Source organism: Macaca fascicularis, chromosome 12 (genome assembly GCF_037993035.2).
Source record: "Macaca fascicularis isolate 582-1 chromosome 12, T2T-MFA8v1.1".
Lineage (NCBI taxonomy): Eukaryota > Metazoa > Chordata > Mammalia > Primates > Cercopithecidae > Macaca > Macaca fascicularis.
The window spans coordinates 65,780,799-65,797,801 of NC_088386.1; the positions used below are offsets into that span (position 1 = coordinate 65,780,799).

At 40.1% G+C, this 17,003-nt stretch overlaps 1 protein-coding gene across 1 annotated transcript in view; it reads left to right on the forward strand.

Moving 5' to 3' along the window:
• Positions 1–17,003, forward strand: part of MYO3B (myosin IIIB) — a 491,510-nt gene that overhangs the window by 40,875 nt on the left and 433,632 nt on the right. Inside the window, exons 4-6 of the mRNA XM_045367230.3 lie at positions 934–1,038; positions 1,283–1,382; positions 3,924–4,000. Coding sequence (XP_045223165.2) covers positions 934–1,038; positions 1,283–1,382; positions 3,924–4,000 — 282 coding nt within the window. The remainder of the gene's footprint in view (positions 1–933; positions 1,039–1,282; positions 1,383–3,923; positions 4,001–17,003) is intronic.

Below are 17,003 nucleotides of genomic sequence, written 5' to 3' on the forward strand. Positions count from 1 at the left end.
AGCTCTGCATTTTCTCCCCAGTAAACTGCAAGATGCATATACAGCATGTTGCCTACAGTTTCAGGGTATTTCCGTGCTCTGCTTAAAACAGTTAAGAACCCTTGATTTAGGATGGCTTGTAGCAAACCCAAACCTGCACATTGACTTCTGCAGTTAGTAAGAGTTATCTTTGGAAATCCTTAAGTTGATGAAAAAGTACAATATAACTGCTTTATGTATGTACTCAAACTTCAGTAAGATACAATATATGACAAAGAACAAATATGCAAAATAAAATTACAGTGTTTTTAAATTACAGACAAAAAAGAGAGAAGAGCATAAAGTTGCTGAGAGCCTAAAATTGAACACTAAAAGGTTAATAAATGCACTTATGATGCAACTTCACTACATAAAATCTATCTGCAATGGCAATTCTAGGAAGAGCTGCTGGTTGGGTTTCTGATACCTGCTAGCACTGGAGAAATCACTGAAATGTATTCTCTGTCAGGTATCAAGGGCATCCATCTTGCCTCCTAGTTTTATCCTCAAAATGCATGTTAAAAAATAGACAATATTCACATAAAGTGAAAAATATCCAATAAGTTGCCATGATTACTTATATGCTTTTTCTTTCCAAAAAATTTTCTTTCTAAAAAATTTCTAAATGTGCTTTACATTTTATTTTTATTTTATATTTGGCAATTAAAAAGTTAGCATTTTGGACATGCACTTTCACTCACAAATCATCACTTCAAATAAAAAATACATACACAGAGAATTAGATTAGACTGGGTAATGGAAATGTGAAGTCTGAGTATTCCAAGCTGGAGTTTTGTAATCTGCAAATTTACTACATTGAATCAGTATCAGTTGGCTTTTCTTCTTAATTTCTTTTTCTTTTCTTTCTTATATGTGATCTCCTGCTCTGCCTGTGTCTGGCATCTCTTCTCGCAGCTGTGTAATGGGGGCTCAGTCACCGAGCTTGTCAAAGGTCTACTCAGATGTGGCCAGCAGTTGGATGAAGCAATGATCTCATACATTTTGTATGGGGCCCTCTTGGTAAGAACATCTATCAAATGGGGTATGACAGCAAATGGGATGGTTTGTTCATTGCTTGGGTCCTTATTGCATATTAACAATGGGGAAACTGCCCTATGATATGCAAGATTATTAACAGCAGGAAGGTGTAGCCAAATGTAGACTTTCATGAGACTTTTCAATACTAGGGTTATTGCTTTAAAATAATCATGTAAATTTCCACTTTCTCTTTCCTGTTGTTTGGTGGTGGTGGGATGCCATGCAGGGCCTTCAGCATTTGCACAGCAACCGAATCATCCACCGTGATGTGAAGGGGAATAACATTCTTCTGACAACAGAAGGAGGAGTTAAGCTCGTTGACTTTGGTAATGACTGCTTGTCGTTTGTTTTCTTGATGTGTGCAGTTTAGCCAAAGGGGACAATTTATTGCAATCTCAGAAGACTGGGGCTTCTCTGCTACACCATAGGCTGAGGGACTTTTCCAGTCAAACACAAGCTAAGGGGGTGGGGGCTCCAGATGGATCACCCTAGGAGATGCTGTTTACTAATCTATTTTCAGCTTTAGAAGCAATTTTATTAAAGATTGAAAATAAAAGTGTTTCAGAAGAAGAACTTGATGCAAAAACTTTTTGGTTTTCTGCTAAGAATTTCACATCTCAGGGCAATTGTCTATAATTTACATTTTGTCATTTCTTCTTTTGCATATGAAAAGAGAAAGCAGTTTGGTCTTTCAAATGACTTTCACTAGCCTTAGGCATACTTATTCCCAGTGAGCAGAAGGTAAAATAGTCCTCTGGGCCTGGGAGCTAACATCCTTTTAAATTGTGTTTATTGCTGCTACATGTGAGGCTGGTTGAACTGGAAACATTAACGGGAGATGGAAATGTGAGAGGAAATACAGGGCAATATCACCTAAGTCCAGAGAACTATTAAATATCTCCTTGTAATATCATATGTTGATATTTACAAAACAACAAACCATTTGTTTTGTTTTTTTTTTAAAGTTTATTGAAGGTTTAGTCTTCTAAATGAATTCAACAATAGTACTTCAGAGCCATTGTTACAAATAATGAGAAAACATTTAGAGAAACACTTTAAACATGTTGTCAATGTCATAGTAAACAAGACTGATTATTTTTGAAAGATATTTGTGATAATATTGCTAAGAAAGAGTTCAGTGTAAACATGTATCAGTTCATCATTTGCTCAGATGAAATTACTTAAAAATAAATGAAGTTGCTTTAGATGTACTGGTGTATTTTTACTGAAACACAAGCAAAGAAAAATAGCAGAGGGAGCATTTTGTGTAAGTCTTATGCTCCTCTTTATAAGGAATGATGTAACTCCAATAATATGCTGTATGTTTAACATTTGAGATGTTTTTTCCACGTGATTCTGGGGACTGTAAATATATTGTGAGGGCAAACAGACTGGAAGGATGAGGATGGGATGGGAATTGATACTGATTTATTCACTCAGCAGCTTTGTGATTTGACATAGCGTAAGTGTTCCTAATCTTTCCATTAGAAGGTTCCGAACTTTCAGTGGCTGCAAAATAAATTTCTAGAAATTAAAACTAGAAAGGTATAGTTGTTTTTACCAAAATTGTGGTGGAGAAGTTGGTAAAATGGGAAAGTATCTGGGTCTAATAGAGTTTAAAGAGCTTCTTGGCTCTCTGATAAAGAGAATGTCCACAGTTAACACAACAGTCATCCCCCAACAAAACAACCCACGAACCCTTGGCAAATCTATGCCGATGTTTCAAAGGTGTGTCCTTTGCTAAGAACACACAGTGTTCAGTTTCTAAGTTTTTGTCATCAGTGACTTTAGTGGCAACTCTGGTCATTCTCTTAAGGGCTATATGAGACTTCTGTGTGGTATAAAAGAATACCTTACATGTGTAAAATGCTTTGCAATTTATAGATCATTTTCACATTTGTTCTCCTAGTTGGTCTTAAGAAGAACCCTCTGTGTTTGGTGTGACTGTTGTGATTATCCCTAGTTTGAAGATGAAAAAACTGAGGCTCCGAGGTGAAGCAATCACATAATTAGTAAAAAGCATAATTGGGATGGACAACATTGATTCTTAATCCCGTGGACCTTTACGCCCTCATGATATGAAGAAGAGAGCTGGTTAAAGGACATAGGAGTTACATTAGAATTCAGGTCCTCAACATTGAGCCCCAGATAATGTTATTAGTCATATTCTTTTTCCATTTGACAAACAGAGCTTTCTCACCAGGTTTCCAGGCTTCTAGGCAAGATAAGGCACTGAAGTCTTTTTATGTCTGTACTGATGCTCTGTTAGTGATAGCGCATGCCGATCTTCTTTCTCCATAAAATGAAGCCCCTTATTAAGAAAGAAGTCATGTGAAATAATTTGGAAGTATAATAGGACAATATTTTGGATTGATCCTAGTTGTTGATATTTTTCTTTTGATTTTTGCAGGGATATAGATAGGGATGTCCATTAGGAAAAAAAAAATCCTAATGATTTAAATAGAGTGATAAATGCTCCAGAGTTGTAGTTTGCCGGCTACAGTTAGTATGCCAAATATGACCTACCTCCTATTTTCATATGGCCTATGAGCTAGGAATGGTTTTTACATTTTTAAATGATAGGGAAAAAAAAAAACCCAAAATATTTTGTGACGTGAAAATTATATGAAATTCAAATTTCAACATCTATAAATAAAGTTTTATGAGAATGCAGCCACATTTATTCATTTATGTGTCTACTATGGCTGCTTTTGTACTATGGGAGCAAGAGTTGAGTAGTTGTGACAGAGACCATATGGCCCACAAAGCCTAAAGTATTTATTTGGCCTTTATGGGAAAAGTCTGCCAATCCCTGGTCTAGCATCATACTTGGCTCACTTTTGAATTCTGATACCCTTTCCTTATAGGTGTTTCAGCTCAACTCACCAGTACGCGTCTGCGGAGAAACACATCTGTTGGCACCCCATTCTGGATGGCCCCTGAGGTAAGCTGGAAATATCTAGTTCTTTCTTTGCATGTGTTGAATGCCTTGGTACTATGTCTTTTTATGGGTAAGTCATATGCTCTCCAGAACTTCAGGAAGAAGAAAGTCCATTATCCTCATTGAACTGTAAGAGTGTTAGTTTGGTCAGTGATGCTGGTGAGATGTAATCTCAGAAAAGCAAGATTAAGTCACAGCTATCCCATAGGGTACCTTCATGCAATTAGAAGGTGTCCCTCCAGAAGATGCAGCCCTCTGCAAGGGCTGTGGCTTGGCAAATTCATCCAGCCCTTGTATAAATTAGAAAAAGTCAACTTCCCTGGATAGATGCAGCGTCAGAGGTATATGGCTTTGTGAAGAGCCAGATTTCAGCAGCAGCTGGCCTACAGAACTATATGTGGTGGCCCTGGTTGTTTTTTGTTACCAGATACATAGCAACTCATCTTGTGTACTTTGTTGGCTCTCTGTAGTAAAACTTGGGATTTATTCCTAAGTTCGGTTTGGCATCATCATAGAACTGTTTGGAAAATGACGCATGTAGAAGTTTGGGGAACCTTCTAGCTACATGAGGCATGCTCTGTAACACTAGTGCAGTTTAGTTTGTCAGGTCATTTAATTCCACAGTATGCTGACCTTTGCCTGAGAGCAGCTTTCTGGATTAAACAAATGGGTTCTTTTAATAAACCAAGATGGTCACCTCCCTAGATGTCTTTCCATCTCTGCATGATGGTATTTCCTCTCTGTGACTGCCAAAGTGGTCTCCTAACAAAGTAAGTGGTTCATACTAATCTCTGCTTAAATTTCTTCAATGACCCTCCTGCCTCCCATCATCTATGGCTCTTTCTTTCATACCTGAGTAATGGATAGGCCCATTTTAAACAAAAAGAAAAATGCTGCAAATTCCAGTGTTTATCTAAATCTTAAATATTTCTTAAATAGGTTTTACAAAACATAAAACTAGATATAAACTCCTTGTCATTTTTATTTATAGAAATATAAAACCAAAAGAAAAAAATGTATTATGAAAAAACTATTATACAAAGTCAGTAACATTCAAGTAAGCAGCTTTAATTTTATGAGACAAATGATACTGTTTTGTGAATCTCCATTGTCCTTTGCAGTGTGCTTATGTTTCAGGACACAATCATATGGGTTATTTTGAGTCTGGCACACCTACAACCACGTACCATGTGGCGACTCAGTTCTCCTACTACTTTATTCTATTTCAGCTAGCATAATCTCTTTGTTCAAACAGCACCTCCTTTGATCTCCAACTGTTACATCTCTGTTGGCTTGATGCCAACTTAATAGTAAACATAATATGAACACTGTGTGACAAATGGTCATCCAGATGATCTAGAATATGTTTTTACTCCTCCTTCTCCCATTATTATTATTAACACAATTATCACTGAAACAAAACCAAAAACATAAAAAATTATCTAGGGACTTTGTGAACTCCACTTTGAGAAACACTGCAGGATAAAGTCAAAACTTCTTTGAATTGTGAATAAAGCTCTTAATATTCCAATGCCTATCTATCCAGCCTTATTTCAGATTACTTCTCCCAATTTACTGGTTCTTAATGCCCCAACAGTAGTGAACAACAGGTGACTCTCCAAATCCCTACTGATGTGTCTTTCCTTTAAACCCTTGGTGTACTATTATATCATCTGGAATGGCCCCCAGGCCTCTGGAAAATTCCTCCTTAATTGACAAGTCTCAAATGCTAGCTCCGCTGGGAAACATTCCCTAATCCCTTGCCCACATGGAGGCTCCTTTCCCTAAGTTTCCACCACGTCCTTCCACCCTCCATTAATACAATATCACTACTGCACTGTAGTTGTTGGCAGGCAGATCTCCCAACTGGACTCAGCTCTGGCAGGGACTTGGGATGCCTAAGCTCTTAATAAAGTGCTTGATACAGAGTACAGGCTCAAAAATAACAAATAAAAAATAAAATCTGTTGGGTCAGGAGCGGTGTCTCATGCCTGTAATCCCAGCACTTTGGGAGGCTGAGGCAGGCAGATCATTTGAGATCAGGAGTTTGAGACCAGCCTGGTCAACATGGCAAAATCCTGTCTCTACTAAAAATACAAAAATTAGCTGGGTGTGGTGGCACACAGCTGTAATTCCAGCTACTCTGGAGGCTGAGGCAGGAGAATTGTTTGAACCCGGGAGGCAGAGGTTGCAGTGAGTCGAGATGGCACCACTGCACTCCAGCCTGAGTGACAGAGTTAGACTCTGTCTCTCAAAAAAAAAAAAAAAAAAAAAAAAAAAATTCTGTTGAATGAATGAATGCATTGGTAAGAAAGCCAAAGGGATAAGATACACTTGGAGAACAGTTTGAGGATGGCTTCACAACTATTGATATTAGCAAATTTCTCTGTAGATTTAGATCTGTTCTGAAAGGAAAGCATAACTAAGGTCATTCAACTAATATTTGGGGTGGCATAACATGGAAGATGGTATTCCTGTTCTAACCTAGAGCAAATTGGTATTTTCAAAATCACAAAATATAATTAAGAGAAGCATTTTCTTGGCTTTGTACGTTTATTAAGAGGTGTTTGTGGCTGGGCGTGGTGGCTCACGCCTATAATCCCAGCACTTTGGGAGGCCGAGGCAGGCGGACCATGAGGTCAGGAGATTGAGACCATCCTGGCTAACACGGTGAAACCCCGTCTCTACTAAAAATACAAAAAATTAGCTGGGCATGGTGGCACGCACCTGTAGTCCCAGCTACTCAGGAGGCTGAGGCAGGAGAGTGGCGTGAAGCTGGAAGGTGAAGCTTGCAGTGAGCCGAGATTGCGCCACTGCACTCCAGTCTGGGTGACAGAGTGAGACCTGTCTCAAAAACAAAACAAAACAACAGCAGCAAAAAGAGGTGTTTGTGACTTTCCAACTTTAACTGGGTTGAATAAAATATGTGGAGTGTTTCTTTAGGGAACAGTTTATGGTGAGCTTCTTTTTGCTCAGATTGCCTGGAAGTGGTTCCCCTGTTAGCTGGGGAAAGCCAGCACTGCATCCTGCCTGTTGCAGTGAATCAATTGAAGAGTAAGCAGTTTAAGGTATGGACACCTTGACAGCACATTGCAGGAGTGAATGTCTGACTGTTCAGGTGCAGGATTCTCTCAGGATGCGTGATTGTGTCCAGTATGCTCTGGGACCCAGGCTGCAGCTCTTGGGAATCAGGCCTTCACCATTCTCACATTTTTATTTTCTAAATGGAGAAGTAGTTTTTCCAACAAAGTCTCTTTTTGCTTCATAATCCTCCATAGGAATGTCCACAAGAACAACCTTCCATTTTTCAGTTCAATTCAACAAACATTTATATTGTTCATGTGAGCAATGCTTTCAAGCAGTCCTTGAAAGTATAATCAGTAATGGTTCAAATTAACACTGTCTTCATATGATGGCCTGTGTAGTATATTGATCCTGGTATGTTCTCACTTCTGCTTGTATGAATAAGTGGTCTTTAGATTAAATACAACAATGCATGCAATACCAATGCCAGTGGAATAAGAGCATTGCAGATGACTTGTGCTTTATTTTTAAAATGCAGCTGAGAGATCTTTGATCCTATTTTTGAGGAATTGAACAAAATTGTTTTTTCCCTTTTTTATTTCCATTTTTATTCCACAAACCTGAGTAAGTGTAGTATTTAATTCAGATAGCTGTTCTATAAACCAGGTAGCTAATGGAATGTGACCACAGTACAATCAAATGTTGATGAGCACTCAAGACACACAGTTCACTGGGGCAGCTCAAAGCTGCAGCATGAAATGACTGTCATACTGTCAACACTCTCTACTCATGTTCTCTTACTACCTCATTTGGACACTACTAAAGTTGAAAGATACTGGCAGAGTAGTCTCAACTCAGCAATGTAGAAGAGTTCTGGGGATGCCATTAGTGTATTAGTACTTTGAAACAATACTACTAGGGAAAGAAATTATTTAGCATAGTAAAAGGGTTAATGTAAAAGTCAAGATGACTACAATTTTTTTTTAAGATGGGGTCTTACTATGTTGCCCAGTCTGGTCTCCAACTCCTTAGCTCAAGCATTCCTTCCACCTCAGCCTCCCAAGTAGCTGGGACTACAGGCATGCATCAACATGCCTGGCTTAAGATCAGAAATGTTTTTTATAAACTAAACACACTGTATGTGAGTAGCATACTGTGACTACAAGAAAGATTATCTTAAAAGAGAAAGAAAAAGTGTCACATCGAGACTATTTAGCAGATTATCATGAGCAAAATGACTTGAACATTAGATAATTAAGTTTCTTATGTAATAAGATCAGAGGTAGGTTGTTCTGGAGTTTGTTGATTTAGCAGCTCATAATAAAGTCATGAAAACTTCAGATTTTTCAATCTCCCTGGCTATGAGTGCTGCAAACTGCATGGCTTCATCGTTCAGGGACTGACTTCAGGGCAGTTACAACAACAGTGCCTGTGAATATCTGAGGGGTAGTAGTGGCTGCAACATGCCAGTAGCCACAGGTGAAGGCACGCATGGTGCAACCAAACAGCAAGAAGTTAAAGTGGGTTTTCCTCATCTCTTGGGGTTGAAGACTTGTCCGCCGTATATTTATTTCCCCGGTCTGCTCTAATCAAGTAGTACAAACTGGGTAGCTTTAAACAACAGAAATATATTATCTCACACTTCTGGAGGCTAGAAATCTGAAATCAAGATGCCAGCAGAGTCAGGCTTCCTCTGAAGCCTCCAGGGGCGGGATCTTGCTTTGTCTCTTTCCAGCTACTGGAGGTTTGCTGGCGATCTTTGGCGTTCCCTGGCTTGCAGCTGTGTAACTCCAGTCTCTGCCTTTGTAGTGCCATGGTGTTTTCTCTGTGTGTCTCTGTCTTCACATGACCCTGTCTTCTTATAAGAACACCAGTCCCGTCGGATTAGAGGCCCACCCTACTCCAGTATGACCTCATCTGAATTCAACTAATTGTAGTGCAGTGACCCTATTTCCAAATAAGTTCACATTCTGAGATTCTGGGGGCTAGGACTTCCATGTATCTCTTTTTTGGAGGACACAGTTCAACCAATAACAAGTTCCCAAATAGTAATAGTTAGCCCCCTTTCTTTGTATTAAATCATTCAAGTGTCCAAGGTAATTAGTTCACTATTTAGAACCTGCAGGGCTGCAGGTTAATAGATGCTAGCATAGTTAGAGGGATCAGCTTTGCCTGTTTACACACACATACACAACCACCTCCCCTACTCCACACACACCACACGCATACACTGTCTGTGCTCTCTCAGCCTTTGGTGTTGGAGGCAAACATGGTTCTTTCTGAATGTACAAAGCATACCAAATTGCCTTCCTGTGTGGGCTCCCAACAACCCCAGACTTTTGTTCTCTCCTACCTACTTTCAAGCAAAGCATTTTAAAAATTATTATTATCTCCTGAGATGTTTGGCCAGCTCATGGTCACTTCCTTGAACCTTCTCTTTACTTGATTAAGCTTCTCTGGTCTCCTGGCCTATAACTTTAGCCTGCATTTTACACACTTAAAAAAACCCACAAAAACAACACAGTCTTCCTATTAGCCATGTTTATTATCTCTTTTCTCCTCCACTGTCTCCTGACATCCAATTTCTTATAGTAAATAATATGAATAATAATATCCCACATTTGCATAGAATTTTTACAAATAGTATTTTAAAAGCACTATAATCTACCTGTGAGAGTGCCATTTGGGCATGATTACATTGATGTTGCAGATGAAGAATCTAAGGCTCTTTCAGGCCAAGTGTCCATAGACACAGAGTAGTAGGTGGGTAATTGTGACTGGAATCCATATTTTGTGATTCATTCAACTAAGGGATTCCAATATAACCCATGTCCACTGTCAATATTGCTCAACCAATTTTTGTATCAAACACATGCCAGGTAATATCCTGCCCTATAACAAAAGGGATACAAGCCTAGTTTATGTTGATTAATGGTAATGGCAGGGGGGTTGGGGTAGTTGATACCTAAAATACTTTTTCCACCATCACATATAGCAAGGAATTAAATTCAGTGCTTGTAAATGACTGAAACCCAAGAGAAAGAACCAATGTTGTCATTATCGTTTTTATTGAGGACACCAGTAGACTTTTAAAATAATGGCTTATATTTAGCTGATGTACACTGTGTGGCCAGGCTGCTTGTTAAAATATTAAACTGTGTTCATTCTGGATAGTAAATGGCAGCCATCCAGAGCCCCCTGAGTGCTCCTCAGCCACCAGAGGTGCCCTGTCTTTTACCCTGGAACACTTCTGACCTAATGATCCAGCAACTATGGGGGGGAAAGGTCTGTTTGACAAGCAGGGATGGCCAGTGCCACATGCCTCCTGCTTGTCAGATATTTTGAACATTACACTTGCTAAGCAGAGGCATAGTGGGAAGGAAACTTTCACTTACTGAGGACTGACTCTATACCAGAGACTATGATAGAGGCTTTTAAAATATTTCATTTTCACAACAGCTCTCAATAGTGGATATTATTTTCTCCATTTTATCACTAAGAAAGTGAGGCTTAAAGAGCTATAGGCGAAATCGTACCCAAATTCACATACCTAGTAAATATTGAAGCTGTTTGGCTTTTCAGAGAGCATGGGAATGCAAGTCCCATTTTACAGATGAAGAAACCAAGGCAGGGAAAGGATACTTGTACTCTTTCACTTTATTCTTTCACAGTTACAGTGTGTTCATGTGGGATATCCAGTGTGGAAAATGTGTACCAGCTAACTGAGACAACAGTTTATATAACAAAGACGCGCAGAGATAGAGCGGAAGTGGACTCTGAAATTGGAATGCGAGACACATCATTTTAAAAGATGCACGTGGAGGGGAGGGATGGCGTTGGGAATTATACCTGATGTAAATGACAAGTTGATGGGTGCTGACGAGTTGATGGGTGCAGCACACCAACATGGCACATGTATACATATGTAACAAACCTGCACGTTGTGCACATGTACTCTAGAACTTAAAGTATAATAAAAAATAAAAATAAAATATGCACGTGAAGGACCTATCACCTATAATTTATAGGTTGACTACACTTTGCAATTCCACCATGCATTAAGGATCTAGTATAGGCAGCATCTTCCTAAAACAGCAAAAGGTCTGTTTCTTTACTGGAAAACAGACTTGTGGATAAAATAAACATTTGCTTCTTTTTAGAAAATTTTTCCCCTCTTTACTTCCATCTGCTCATTGTTGCAAACAAGAGCTAATCAGCTGAGCAGAGAAACAGATGTGCTGTGACGGCTCCAAAAATGGGTCTCTCTCTGCCTGGCAAAGGGTCGCTGACAGGGGACGGTTGCCATAACAACTAGCTTACACCAATGCAGAAATATCGCAAGCTTTTTGCAGCCACTCTTGCCTTTGTTAATTATGCCATTCCTAGTAAATGATAAGATAATGCTATTTCCTTTGGCATTGCCAGGGCTAGAGATGACAAATGAGATATTTTGTGTCAAAGGGCTGTGAAAGACATACGACACTATAGAGTTGAATTATTATTATTGTCATTATTGCCATTTTGTTCCCTAAGCTCTAGCTAATGGGTTTGGTTCCCAAATAAGAGCTAGCATTTAGCGAGTGCTTACTATGTGTTAGGTGCTAAGTGAGTTGTGTGTATTAACTCATGTATAAATCTCGCAACACTACCAAAAAAGCTGGTGCTATTGCTAGTCCAATGTTTTAGATGCAGTAGGTGAGTCATAGAAAGTAACTATTCTTGTCCTTGGACAAGTTATTAGGGGATGCCAACAGAATTTCAACCCAGATATTTGTCTCCAAAGTCCTTACTTTTAACCACTATACCACAGCAAATTATTTAATTGTGACAACCGGTGTACCAGATAAGTCGTGAATGTTTTTTTCCCCCAATTCTTAACTTAGATGAGAATTATCCTTCCTAATATATGAAGGAAAATGTAATATTTCAGTGTGATGCTAAAAGCCAGTGTAATTATTGCCCAAGAGAAGGATATGGAAAAAATAAAGTTCTTTAGAATTGAATTTAGGAGATTTACTCATTTTCTAAAAAATGATGTGGGTCAGTTATTTCAATATGGCTTCAGTTTGAGTAAAAATGCACAAATTTTAGAGTCAGATAGATCTAGGAGCAAATCATAGATATCTGCTACCTATATAACCAGTAACCTCAGGCAAGTTACTTAGTATTTCTGACTAGTAAAATGGGGAGAAGTTAAAAGAAGTAAAATGGCGAGAAGTTAAAAGAGGTAAAATGGGGAGAAAAAACCTGCCTCAAACGATAAAATGAAATAATGTACTGCAACTGTTCAGGGCCGTGCCAGACATAATAGGGGCTTTTAACAACGGTGGCATATGTTGCCCCTCCCCCACCTCTGCTTAGCCTGTTCTCATCTGTGAAAAAGAAGAAATTGGCTTAGGCAGTCTTTGCCTTTTAAGTTCCTTTCTATTTTACAGGGAACATTTACTGTTTTTAGAGGGAAGACCCACCTTCAGTTCTCATATTCCATGGAGCTGATGTTCCACAAGCAATGAGGGTGGGACAAGTTCTCAGTAAGAGTGAACTAATGATGATGCCATGGCTGCTAGGATCTATTTTACCTGGCTTTCTGTTAAAGACTGGAGATTCATGGGACCCTGTCTGCCAGTCATATCACTGTGAGGAATGCAGGCTTTGGGAGCTCAGGAGAGTTAAATGAGAGGTTTAGAACTTCAGATCATTGGCTGAAAGACCTGCCTACCTTCTCTAGAAACATTCATCTCTGAGATTCCGTCACTTTTGCTGTTCACCGGTTCACCCCAGGCATTGTGTATCAGGTTCAAAGAAACAGAGATTCCGTCTCTGGTTCTGAGGCTGGCCCTGGCCTGCCTACATTTGCAGAGTGGTTCTGTCTTCTAAGGCACTGAGGCAGAGCCCAGACGCTCAGTGCTCCAGCAGGCGAAGGGCCCAAGGTGTGGGGTGTGGGGAGTGGATATGACTGGAGGCCGCCCCGGGGTTTTCACCTCAGCTCCAGCAGTAGCTCCCTCTCAGCTGGAGCTCTGTGGAGAGGTTGAGTCATGTGTCATACGTCAGTGTGGAGGCGGGGAGCTGGCTCTGGAGGAGCCGGTGATATGTTATTACCCTCTTCCTGGTGGGTTTAAATATAAGACCCTATCTGAGGGCTTTAGATCCCAGATGTGTAGAAGCATGTGAGGCCCAGGGCCGAGGCCTCACGTGAATCCCCTCCGAGTGCTGAGCGAGAAGTGCTAAGCCAGAAATGTCAAAGGAACAACTGCCAGGAGCATTCGGGCTTTTTAAGGCTATCCTCACTCCTCTCCGGGGAGGTGAAAAGCGTCAAAGCATCTGCTGTTGCCCCTTCTCTTCATCCACCAAAGAGGAAAAGAGGAAAACGGATTCTGTTACTGCAGGAACAGAAGTGTTTGCTGGAGGAATGTCAGAGTTGGCCTCAGCTCTTCCTGAGCTCTGGGTCCCAGATGACCCATGGCTGAGCTCCAGTCAATGCCTTCACTGCCCTGTTCTGGGGACAGTCTTAGCCCATGAAAGAGAATTCCCACCCAAGCCAAACTCTACATTTGCTTCCTTGCCTGATGGCCACTGAGCCATCATGAGAGCAAATGGAGGAGAGCAGTCAGCGTGAGGGATGGAACCTCAGAGGAGCCTTGAGTAGGATGAAATAGGAACAAGTAGAGGCAGATGGACTAGTGTTTCTCGTGCTCTATTTTAATGTCCTGGGTATTTCTCATACCTTTTTGTGGGGGGATGTAGGGGGTACAGGGTCTTGCTCTGTCATCCAGGCTGGAGTGCGGTGGTATGATCTCGGCTCACTGCGACCTCCACCTTCAGAGCTCAAGTGATTCTTGTGCCTTAGCCTCTCTAGTAGCTGGGATGACAGGCATGCACCGCCACGCCCAGCTAATTTTTGTATTTTTAGTAGAGACGGGGTTCATCATGTTGCCCAGGCTGGTCTTGAACTCCTGGGCTCAAGTTCATGACAGGCATGAGCCACAGTGCCCAGCCTCCCATACCTTTCTTAATTTTAGAGAGTTAAACAGAATCATGGTCTAATAGGAACATACAACATTCTCAAGGACATCCTTATTTGCATAGTGCTGTCAGCCTGGGTAAGGACAGAAACCACAGATACTTGCTGATGAAGGAGTATGTCCAAGTGGGAACTTTCAGATACTCTGCTTGATTTGCTTCTCTTCCTGTTTTTCAGATGCATCATGAAGGAGAAAAACATTTTTTTCCTCAATAGTTTCTGATTGGGCGCTCATGCTTCGGTTCTATCGCCTACTAGCTATGGCCTTGAGCGCATATGTCTCTTAACTTTCTGAATCTGTTTCCTGACCTGGTGTAATAATATGTGACCTGACAAGCTGTAAAATGGACTGAATTGTAGAGGTCCTCCTTGCCCTGTCCTTAACATACTCTGGTAGAAATGGAGCACTAACTGGCAAAGGAAAGGGGCAGCAAGGGAGAGTGAAGGGACAGGTAAGTGAGAGGTGGCAGGAAATCCATCTGCTTAATGCTTGCATGCTGTGTCTACGGGCTCATAGCGTAGACATTACTGTGACCGCGGCTCTCTGAATATGGAATGTATTTGGAAGTGGCTCAGCATTCTCCATCATTATGAGGATTCCCAAGAGATGCATCACACAGGAAGGTGGTAGGTAACCATGGAGTTAACTCCTTCTTTGGTCATGAACCAACTGTGTGATTTCAGACAAATCAACTGACTCTCCCCTCAGGCCCTAGTTTTCTCTTCTGTAAAAGAAGGGGGTTGAATGAGTGAACCCTAAAGGTCCTTTCATCGTCCATCTGTGTATGAGGAAGCTCTGGATCAGGCGACCACAGTGGGAATGCACTGGGAGCAAATGTACTCCTTCACTTTTTGAGTACCAAGGACACATACGAAATTTGGACATGCTAGGAGTTCTGTAGATATTGGTCCTGAGTCTGAGAAGGGGACTTAACACACAAGTAAGAATAAATGATCTGTTTTCAGGGTTTCAGGGAATTTAGGTGCAAAAATCAGCATGTGGGCTGACCTCAAACCCAGAGTGAGTTCCCCTTCTACCCTCCACTAGCCATGGTGGGAAGTTGGTGTTGTATACGCATGCTTTGTGTCTTTTTAATTTGAACCTGGCTTTATTGCTCTATAGACTTAAGCTGAACTTACAATCCTGAGAAAAAAGAGACCCATAGAATATCACAATATAATGAGAGACCTTCCTGAAGTTCGTAAGAACAGTCTAATTTAAATTACTGCTGGCAATTTTACAGTGTACAAAATGTGGATTCAATCTTAGCCCCAGTTTTAGTTTTATGAAAGACCATCCCTTGCCAAGTACTTCAATTTCAGTTCATCTAGTCCATATTCCCTTACAAAAAAAAAAAAGAACGAATCTCAAATATATCCTCCTTTGAATTTATGTATCATCTTAGGTAAGAAACTTCATTTATTTATTCAGTCTCTCAGCTTATAACACTTTAAGATGTTCATTTGCAAAAGTGATAGAAATATTTGCCAGTGGAATATTTATACTGTAACCACAGTTTCTGATTCCAGAGAAGTTCTGACTTAGAAATCTTTATGATCAATAACATTTATCAATTATGCTGCATGAATTGTGTAAGCAAAATTAAGAATCTTATTTGCCTTCCTACCTCTCAGCCCATCTTATTTGCCAGTCTATTGCCTGCATTTTTGGGCTCAAGGTCAGCCAAGGATTAATAGCTTTAGGTCTGTTTGCCTTGCCTCTTATTTAGCTGAATTTAGCTCTTGAGATAACAGCATTTTGCCTGTGTACTTGAGTGAAATTTTAATCCCGACCTTTGGTTATAATTTTGGATCGCACGAATGATTCTAGTAAGGTGAGAAATCAGAACATAGAAGGCAAACCTAATTACATTTTTAATGACATTTCAAAATATTAGTGGAAAAATAAAGTAGTCTGAATAATTCCTGTTGTTTAAGTTTGATAAATTCTTATGACAGCAAAAATACTATAATGCTATTTCCTTGAAAACATTGCTTAAAATTACATTATTGGAAGAAATTTCAGCCCAATAGCTCTTTGACATATAATTTGATAAATGGTTTAACTATCTTGTTAGAGAAACTAGGTTTTCTGAATCTGGAAGCTCATATATTGATTGCTTTTATCCCTTTCACATATAGTATAATGCAGATGCTCTTTTCGGATGATGAAGATCTTGAGATGAGGAGCTGTTAGCTCAGGTTCTTATACAGCAAGTCATTGTGCAAGAGAGAGTGGAACTCACCCTTGTCTTGGTAACTTTATTAATAAGTTCTAGTCATGGATCATGATGGCCCGAGAAAGTGAAAGTGCTTTACTCATGCCCTGTGCTTACAGCAGAAAGGGATATAGTTGGGAAGGGAATTTCATTTGTAAAACTGATTTTTAAAAATCTGCCACTGGAATAGTTATACTGTAACTACAACTTCTGATTCCAGAGAAGTTCTATTTTAGGAAACCTTATGATCAATAACATTTATCAATTATGCTACATGAATAATTATGCTTCATTCTTCTGGTATTAATCTCATGGGGACCTAGTTTTCTTCTTCTTCTTTTTTTTTTTTTTTTGAGATGGAGTCTTACTCTGTTACCCAGACTGGAGTGCAGTGGAGTGATCTTGGCTCACTGCAACCTCTGCCTCCTGGATTCAACCAATTCTCCTGTCTAAGCCTCCTGAGTAGCTGGGATCACAGGCATGCGCCACCATACTTGGCTAATTTTTATTTATTTATTTTTTATTTTTAGTAGAGACAGGGTTTTACCATGTTGGTCAGGCTGGTCTCTAACTCCTGACCCCGTGGTCTGCCTGCCTTGGCCTCCCAAAGTGCTGGGATTACAGGCATGAGCCACCACATCCAGCCAGGGACCTAGTTATATTATCAAGACACCACCTTTAACCTGCCAACTTCTTGATAAAGAATCCCAGCAGTCAACAAATACTCCAGAACAAAGAGGCA